At 40.8% G+C, this 9,995-nt stretch overlaps 1 protein-coding gene across 1 annotated transcript; it reads left to right on the forward strand.

Moving 5' to 3' along the window:
• Positions 1 to 3,654: 3,654 nt before the first annotated feature.
• On the forward strand, positions 3,655 to 9,332 carry HELRODRAFT_179478 (hypothetical protein; the record flags this gene model as incomplete). Its single annotated transcript, XM_009028309.1, has 6 exons — positions 3,655 to 4,520; positions 6,118 to 6,385; positions 6,774 to 6,795; positions 6,950 to 7,274; positions 7,999 to 9,016; positions 9,297 to 9,332. 6 exons carry the CDS (start codon positions 3,655 to 3,657, stop codon positions 9,330 to 9,332), a joined length of 2,535 nt encoding a protein of 844 aa, XP_009026557.1.
• Positions 9,333 to 9,995: the final 663 nt, after the last annotated feature.

Raw genomic sequence — 9,995 nt, forward strand, 5'->3', positions numbered from 1 at the left:
ACGAAAAATTCAACTGGTCTCCTCAAGAATTAATGATGTTGAAGCATAGACAAATCTTTTTCTGTGTTGATGGTTACCACTCATTCAAATCTGTTGAAAATAAAGGGCTTCTCAATTTGATGCAGAGCTGTGTTGAGTTAGGTGCCAAATATGGAAAGTTTGATGTTTCTGACGTTGTTGTGGGAAAATATTAGTAACATTTAATTTTTAATTAATTTTCATGTTATTTTATTACACTTGCAGTGTGATTACTTCACCAGTGTGTTTTATTACACATATGATCTTGTATTTTTGAGTTCTGCTTTTTAAATATCATTTGTAAAAATTTGCCTGTTTGGTAAAATTGCGACTCGTGCAGATGGGTCGTGGGTTGGGTCGGGTCGGGTTGGGTTGAAAAGTTGCATTTTCAGGCGGGTTGGGTTGGGATGGGTTGAGTTAAGTGATGGGTTGGGTTGGGTTGGGTCAGTAAAAATGGACCCATGTCCACCTCTGCGCGTGTTGCCCGCTTGCTGTTGTGGGAAGGAGCGATCGAACGATGCCGATGTCTCCTTCTTTGCTGGCTTCAAACGAACATCATGAAAATGACAAATATGGTGATGATGGTCATGATGGTAGTGCTGGTGAAAATGATGATGATGAAGGAGAAGAAGAGGTTAACGATTGTGGTGATGGCTAGTGGTAATGTGATTATGTTACGATGGGGAGGAGGTAAAAGCAATGCTGGTGAAAAAAATGGTGATATGTAAATCCTCATAAGTTATTACTACCATTGTTAGCTTAGCTCGGACGGTAGGGTTTCTGCCATGTCTCGCCTCATTCATTGCTAATGCTGGTTGACCTCCTTCGAATGCCGTTGAATGCCGTCTGCTTGAAACGCACTTACAAATTATTATACATGCTTGTACGTGTGTCGCTAGACTTGCCACACGTGCACAACATTTGATGATGTTGATGATGATGGTGTTGAGGATGGTGATGATGACGTTGATGATGACGTAGATGATGATGTTGATGGTGATGTTGATGATGATGTTGATGATGGTGGTGTTGAGGATGGTGATGATGACACGCATCTACTTTTTTGTTCTCGCCCAGCGATAATATGCATCAATTAAAAGAATATCATCTGCTCGCTCTGATCTTCTTCCAATATTTTTTCCATCGTCATCATTTTTTCCCCTCGCCATCATCATCATCATCATCATTAACAACATCATCATCGTCAACAACAACAACATCATCATTATCAACAACATCATCAACAACAACGTCATCATTATAACCAGCATCATTATTAATTTCATCGACAGGATAACTTAAAATAAAATCGTCTTCATCTCATCATTACCATCATAATCATCATCCTCATTATCATCATCACTATAGTCATCACCACCATCATCATCATCACAATCATCTTCATCATCATCATCTCCGTCACTACCACTATCACCACCATCATCATCAATTAAAATCGTATTAAAAAAATTTTTTCCCTCCTTCCGCCAAAATTGACCGAGCAAACATGGAAAGATTAATCATGGAGGTTGACGATTTCATGCTCCTCTGACCAAATAATAATAATAAGAATAATAATTATATTATTATTACTATTATTGTAATTATTATTACTATAATTATTGTTTTTATTGTTATTATTATTATCATCACACACAAACACACACACACACATATATATATATATATGTATATATTAATTATTTTTTTATTTAATACATTTTATTTTAATTCGCATTATTAGACATTTCTTTTCATCATTTGTTTTCTTGTTTTGTTGAGTGAATGAATAAAATATGTTTTCATTAGTAGTAGTAGTGGTTGTAGTAGTAGTAGTAGTAGTAGTAGAAGTAGTTGTAGTTGTTGTTGTTGTTGTATTAGTAGTTGTAATAGTAGTAGTAGTAGTAGTAATAGTAGCAGTATTAATATTAGTAGGAGTGGTAGTAGTAGTAGTTGTAGTAGTAGTAGTTGTAGTAGTAATTACATTAATTATAATTATTTGTATTATTGTTGTTATGAACGACAACCATTAACATGGTAATCGTCAATAATTGGAGTTCTTAACACAGGTGTGCTCTCTTTATTTTCACCATGTATGTTTTTGTTGTTCTTGCATCTATTTTGTTTGTTTGTTTGTTGTTTGTTTGTTTGTATGTTTGATGTTTGTTTGTTGTTTGTATGCCTGATAGCCCGTAGTTTGTATGTTACCTGTTTGTATAGCTTTTTGTATTAAACGTACAAAAATGATGTCTTTTTTAGTCCATGCAAGTATAACTTTGTTGCAGCTGCATTTTTTTGTATGCTTGTAAAACTGTCATTTTGTATCATGCATACATGCATGTGCATTTGTGTATGCTGGTGCATGTGTGCAAATATGAGTGCCACATATTTGTATGTTCTGTATGTAAATATATTAAAGATCACATACATGCATGGTATATACAGACATACATAGGTACGATCAAGCAAACTAACCAAAAAACAGACGAACATACATACATACATGCATACATACATACATACGTACATACATACATACACACATACATACATACATACATACATACATACATACATACATACATATATACATACATACATATATACATACATGACATACAGATAGTTGCTACAGGTCATCCAGAGACATTTCAGCTTGAGATTGATAAACTTGTTGGTTGTTTGATAGAAATTGAACGTTGGATGTTGAGCAATTCCTTGATGTTGAACCGGGATCAAATAAAGTCGCTATCAATTGCAAGTTTGATGCATTTCAGAAAATTCTACAAGATTCGGCACTATTTGAACAGATCTAGCATGGAAACACTGGTACATGCTTTTATTACATCCAGATTAGATTATTGTAACTGTTTATATCAATAGCTGTACTTCAGTCTATTCAAACTCGACCTGCAAAACTTGTCACAAAAAATCTGAAGTTCGATCACGTGACTCTAATCTCGAATGACCTACACTGGCTAAAAATTGAAAAAAGAATAATTTTCAAAATTGCTGTCTTAACGATTCGGTAATTACATGGTTTAGCACCACAGTATTTGGCAGACTGTTCATCAGAAAAACATCTGTGTTGGGTTCGCAGTTGAGATCAAATGACATGAACCTCCTAGTTGTGCCGACAACAAATTTACAGACCGGATCACGCAATATTGCTGTTGCTGGACCGGTGGTTTGGAACAGTCTATCGGCGTTTCTAAGAAGACCAGATATATCATTGTTTTTATTTAAAAAGGAGCTGAAGACTCATTTATTTTTGCAGATTTAACAATGTCTTTGTCTTCGTTTGATTAATGTTTGGTTTGTTCATTTATTTTAGGGAGCGCTTTTGAGATCTTTTTTTAGTAATTAGCGCTGTACAAATTGACTTGTAATAATAATAATACATACCTACATACATACATCCATTCGTTCGTTTGTTCATTCATTCATTCATTCTTTTTTTTTCCTTCACTCGCCCGTTCAGTAATTAACTCATTCATTCCTTCATTCATTCACTCATTCATTCGTTTGTTCGCTCGCCCGTTCATTTGGTCATTCGCTTGTTCATCCATTCATTCATCCATCCACCCCACTTGGTTTGTTTCCTTTCCTTCGTTTCTTGGTTGTTTTTAATCACATATGGCTCTAACGTTACAACAGTGCCCCGTCTGCTTTAACCACTACAGAAGCACTCCAGACGGGAAGTTATGTCGGCACGGAGGTAAAGTGAAAGGACAGGAATGCTCGGGGTTCCGGAAAAAATTTGATCCATCGGGCGCAAGGGCTGCTTCGCCTCTCGATGCCGCACCCGACCCCAAGCCTAGGTTATCCACACGGTCGACGGCCGCATCGGTCTCTGGTGATCCTCTCGACCTGGATTACTCTGGTGTTTTTGAAAAGCTGACGGCCGCGCTGAAATGTGTACCGGTGTACGACCATATCCCTAAGCCATGCAGGGAGAAGTTTGCACATGATCTGAACGCCTTGCTGACGGCTGTTTGTAATGACCCTGGTGACCCGGCTGACTGGGTTAGACTCCACTGTTTTGTCCCATACGTCTTACAGAAGACTTCCAGAGAGCGTCGCCAGGTCAACCAGGGCAATCTGGTCAACAAGCGTCTAAGCGAATATTCAACTATTGGTCTTGAAACCCTGGTACTGTGCTTTGATGGGTTCAATAATGCCAAATCACAAAAGCACAACCCCGATCGGTGGATCAACGCTGTGTCATTTTGTATTGAACAGGGAAACCTGTCCTCGGCTGTCAGACTTGTCTGTTCGCCAGAGGGCCTGGCGGAGAGCTCGTCAGCCACTTTCGATAAATTATGTTCCATCCACCCAAAAATTCCGGTAGACAGGCGGTTCTTCCCCGCATTGGCACCAACGGTTGGTTGCGTTTCTCCCGCCGAGGTGCTGAGAGCCGTTAAATCGTTCAAAAACGATTCTTCCGGAGGTCTGGATGGCCTACGACCCCAGCACCTTAAGGATGTTTTTTCTGGCCCCTTGTCAATCGAAGACACACTGAACTCCTAAACCCAATTCATTAATTTGATCCTATTTGGAGCTTGCCCACTCTCCGTCCGCCGGTTCTTCTTTGGAGGCCGGCTAATAGCTTTAAATAAAAAAGACGGAAGGGTCAGACCGATTGCGGTCGGGAACGTTTGGAGGAGGTTGACCGGCAAATGTGCCTTGGCCCTGGTCGTGGTCGAACTCAAGACCAAATTCTACCCGACTCAGTTGGGTGTCGGGATTAAGGGTGGCGCTGAAACCGCTGTTCATGCGTTTCGAAGATTGGTCACCGACTTCCACGATCAATGGGGGTTTCTGAAACTGGACTTTAAAAATGCCTTCAACGCTTTGAGAAGAGACTCGATGTTGGAGGCTGTTAAACTTTTTTGCCCCAATATCTATAATTTTTGCCATTCTGCCTATGGCGGAGTCTTTTCTTTTAGCTACCACTCTTGAGTTGTAGAATCGTCCGAGGGGGTACCGCAGGGTGATCCCTTGGTCCTTAGCTGTTCGCACTAACTCTTCATTCACTCTTAGAAAAAACTTCGTCTATTTTTGTTTGCGCTTATCTGGATGATATCAGCATTGCTTCGGACGGCCCAACTCTGGCCGATAGCTACGAATATCTGAAGCATAACTCCGCTGCAATTGGTTTAGAGTTAAACATTAAGAAATGCGAACTTCACTGCCAAAGTTTATTTCAGGTGCCACATGCGCTGGCTGGAATACCCAGAGTTGGTGCATCAGAACTGAGTTTTTTAGGCACACCCTTGGTCGAGGGCGATTACCAAATAAAGTTTTTTGACCAAAGCTCTCTGAGCTCAAATTCGCCCTGGGTCGTGTTTCCTGTCTTTTGGCCCATGATGCCTTGACTATTATCCTTAGTTTGCCCAAATTGATGTACTTCCTGCGTACATCCAAACACATTGATCTTTCTAAATTAGGCAAATTTGACAGAGCCCTGCGCACCGCCCTGTCGTCGATTTGCAATGTTCAATTGACCGACAGTGGTTGGTCCCAGGCTCAGCTGCCGGTGCGATTTGGTGGGCTGGGGTTGCTTAGCGTGGTTCAGCTGGCTCCTGTTGTTTATAATTCTTCTGCCGCTGCCACTCTCGACCTGCAGTCTTCCCTGCTCCACCGGTTTTTTCGTTGCCGCGATATTCTTCCCCCAGTGTCAGCCCCGGGGGACCGTACGCACGTCCAAATTTTGAACGAAGAATATAAAAAGATCTTTCAAAATTTGTTGTCTTCATGCGGCGACGACTTTTCCACCGCTCGTTTGTTAGCCATGTCCAGCGTTGCCAGCTGTGGGTGGTTGAGATCATGGCCCAACACCTCTGTGGGCACCAGGCTTGACGACGAGTCTGTGAGATTTGCCATTGGCTTCAGACTTGGCCTGGTCATTCAAAATAAATACACGTGCCGATGTGGCGCTGGGGCGGACGAGTTTGGGCACCACGGTTTGGTTTGTCGCCTGAGTGGGGGCCGTCAACTACGTCACTCAGCATTAAACGACTACATTTGTCGACTCTTCTCCAAGGCTTCAATCCCAGTTCTCAAGGAACCATCCGGTATTTCTGCGCATGATGGTAGGCGCCCGGACGGATGCACACTAATACCTTGGAGAGCCGGTAGATGTTTGGCGTGGGATGTTACGGTCCCTGGCACCCTTGCCGAACGATATGTAAACCTGACAAGTAAAGAATGCGGTTTGGCCGCGGCCAGGGCAGCGGACGAGAAAATGAAAAAATATGGGAACGCCCTCCCCTCAATGGAATTCTTGGCAATATGTAGCGAGGTTCTCGGCCCGATGGACCCCAATACCCTTAAATTTCTTAAGGCAATATGTAAAATGATCAGCGTCAGATCAGGCGACAGCAGGAAACTGTTTTTTGCAACTAACCACATTTCGTGCTTGTTGCAGCGGTTCCTGCGTGTCTGTGTGCTTGAAAATATCCAACTGAATGCCGACATGTGCAATTAACGACAAATCAAAGTGTTTATCCATTTGTTACAAGATGTTTGACGGTTCAGTGTCACTCATCATGTTTTGGTTTATACATACATACATACATACAAACATACAAACATACATACATACATACATACATACATACATACATACATACATACATACATACATACATACATACATACATACATACAGACAGACATACATATATACATACATACATACATACATACATACATACATACATGCATACATGCATACATGTGTTATTACCCAGAGATTGGATGCATTCGGCGGATGTTAGGTTGAGAAGATGGTGGAATCCTTGGAGCCTGTTGTTAAGTTTAGCAAAAACGTTGCAGCCGAAGCTAAAATGATATTATCCGTTAGATTTAAAGATTGAAAAAGTTAACATTCGAAACGCTCTACAACTATTGACATCAACGGATACAGTTGCACCGGTTACGGAAGAAACCATAGGTTCCCTAAGGGAGAAACATCCAAATGCTCCCTCAAACAGAAAGGAATGTTCACCCAAAGAGGCTTCAAGCTTAACGGTTAATTCACAACAGGTTCTGCACTGTTTAAAGTCTTTTCCTAAGGGAACTTCTGACGGCAGAGATGGTCTCACGCCTGCACATCTAAGAGACGTTACGTCTTCAAAGGCAGACTTTTCTGAACTAGTAAATTTGATTGCCTCATTTGTCAACCTGATTCTAAGCGGGAACTGTCCGCCGGTGATGGCTCCTTATTTGTTTGGTGGAAGACTGGTTGCTCTGTTAAAAAAAGATGGGGGTATCAGGCCAATTGTAGTTGGTTGTGTTTGGAGGCGTTTGGCTGCGAAATTTGCCATGCACATCATTAAAGATAGAGTTTTTCCCCTTCTTCAACCTCAGCAAGTAGGCGTTGGTGTTAGCGGTGGCGCAGAGGGAGCGATTCACGCCGCTAGACGTTTTGTTGAAAACATGGATGATGATGAATTTTTTTTGAAACTTGATTTTTTCAATGGGTTTAACTCTCTAAGGCGGGATCATTTGCTGCCCACTGTGAAATCGGTTGTGCCAGAGTTGTACAACTTCTGTTTGTCGGCTTATGATAAGCCATCCATTCTGTTTTTAGTGGCACAAAGATTTTGTCAGAGGAAGGAGTTCAGCAAGGTGACCCACTGGGTCCATTGCTCTTCTCTCTTGCAATCAACCCTCTGTTGAAGTCTTTTTAATCCAAACTCATTGTCGCCATGACATGGATGACATTTTACTTGGTGGAAAGATTGAAAATGTGCTGAGGGATTTGGATTCAATTATGGGTCGTGAGACTGATTTGGGTTTGAAATTAAACTTTAAAAAATGCGAATTCTTCACAAATTATCCAAACTTAAAAGAAAATTTTTTCAAAATTAAACTGTTTCCTAAAATTGACATCGACTTTCAAGGCTCTTTCCTATTTTCTTGCAATAAACGTAATATTTTCTGGCGTACTTGCCTCGTTTGACTTTTTTTAAGAACGTCGCCCAGCTTTGATAATTTGATGCTTCAATGTTTTGATCAAACTCTCCGTGACGGCTTCCAATCGATTTTCAACGTTTCCCTTGACCCGAAAGGTTGGTTACGGGCAACCCTGCCCATCTCTGTTGGTGGCTTAGGTTTAGGTACCGTGATGGATTTAGCACCTTCTGCCTTCTTGGCTTCTGCTGCTGCCACGGTTCCTTTCCACAATTTGTTGTTGCCCAGGGATAAAATATATTCCGACAATTTTAGGACCCAAGTTTTTGATGGGTTCTGGACCGTCCACGGTGCGGAGATTGGTATCGAAACCCGTTCTCAAAAGGAGTGGAACGCTCCATTTATCAGCAGCTCAGTTACTAAGCTACTAGATTTGAACCAATCAAATTTTGATAAGGCCAGGATAATGGCTGTAAAAAGTGAGTTGGAATCATCTTGGTTGAAGGCTGTCCTAAACTCCGCCAATGGTACCAGGCTGGACGACTCTTGTGTTCGTGTCAGTTTGGGACTGAGACTCAGTTTACCCATTTTAACCGAGTATGTTTGTTTATGTGGGGCTAATGTTAAACCCCTGGGCTACCATGGTCTTTCTTGTCGGTTGGGCCCTGGCAGACAGGCTCGACACTCGGCCATGAACAATTTTTTGGTCAGGTGCTTTCAGAGGGCAAACATACTCACAATTAAAAAACCCACAAGTTTCATGGAGAAAGGTAGCCTCAGGTCCGACGGGTATACTATTTTTCCATGGGCGCAGGGACGTTCCCTTGCATGGGATGTTACGTTCCCCCATACCATGGCTGAAAGGTACATTAATCTTACCTCCCATGAGGCGGGTGCTGCTGCCTTAAGAGCCGCAGACTTTAAAAATTCAAAATATGCGGCTCTTGCAGAAAGCAAAATTTTTCAGCCAGTCTGTATTGAGACCTTTGGTCCAACCGATTTTCAGACTCAGAGTTTTCTGAATGAACTCTGTAGCAGGATTGTAGAAGTATCGGGTGACCCATTAGATAAGAGTTATGTAAATCAATCTTTCTCTATTTTATTTCAAAAATATAATTCTTTCTGTATTTTGAATGGAGCGTTAAAATACCTGTCTGTGCGAAGCGTTTAACATAGATTAAAGCTAAACCCGGATATGATTATTACTTCCTTATAGTTCTAATCAATTATGGGTTCATACATACATGCATACATACATACATATTTTCATATTTACATACAAACATTCATACATACCTACATGCATACAAACAAACATACATACAAACAAACATACATATATACATACATACATAAAGGCATGTTTCAATGTTTGCATATTGAATTATGCATAGGACGATATAATTAACCTGATGTTTGTAGCTGGCGTGGAAATAAATCAATTGTGATAGGAATGAATGAATGGCGGGGAAACAAATATGAAGGTGCACATTCATTATTAACTAATTAATTACTTTATTAACTTTTAATTAACGTCACCATCATCATCATCATTTCATTTCTTACCATCATCATCATCATGGGTGTGTCTGTACCATCATCATCATCATCGTCGTCGTCATTATCATCATCATAATCATCATCATCATCATCATCATGGGCATGTTTCAATGTTTCATTTTTTCTGTCATGTCATCAACTTCTTCATCAATGTTAATGTCATAAAACACACACATGCACGCACACAAATATGCACACCACGTACGTCGTACGTATACATAAATTGAGTATTAAATATTTTTTATTCGTTATAATGCATTTTCGTCAAAGGCAGAGCTGTTAACATGTTAATCTCTACTTGCGATTAAACTTTCGTGCCGCACATAATCCACACCACATTACACGACACCATGTATATGTGATGTCATGTATTCACGCGCAAGCCCCGCATCATACACGTACGGTAGTCTCTGAGTTTCGGACAGACAGTATTCAAACCCTGGCGTCGCGTGATAGCAGCACGAGACATGATTCTTATGATTATACACACTCAGGCA

This window comes from Helobdella robusta (genome assembly GCF_000326865.2).
Source record: "Helobdella robusta unplaced genomic scaffold HELROscaffold_54, whole genome shotgun sequence".
NCBI classification, from domain to species: domain Eukaryota; kingdom Metazoa; phylum Annelida; class Clitellata; order Rhynchobdellida; family Glossiphoniidae; genus Helobdella; species Helobdella robusta.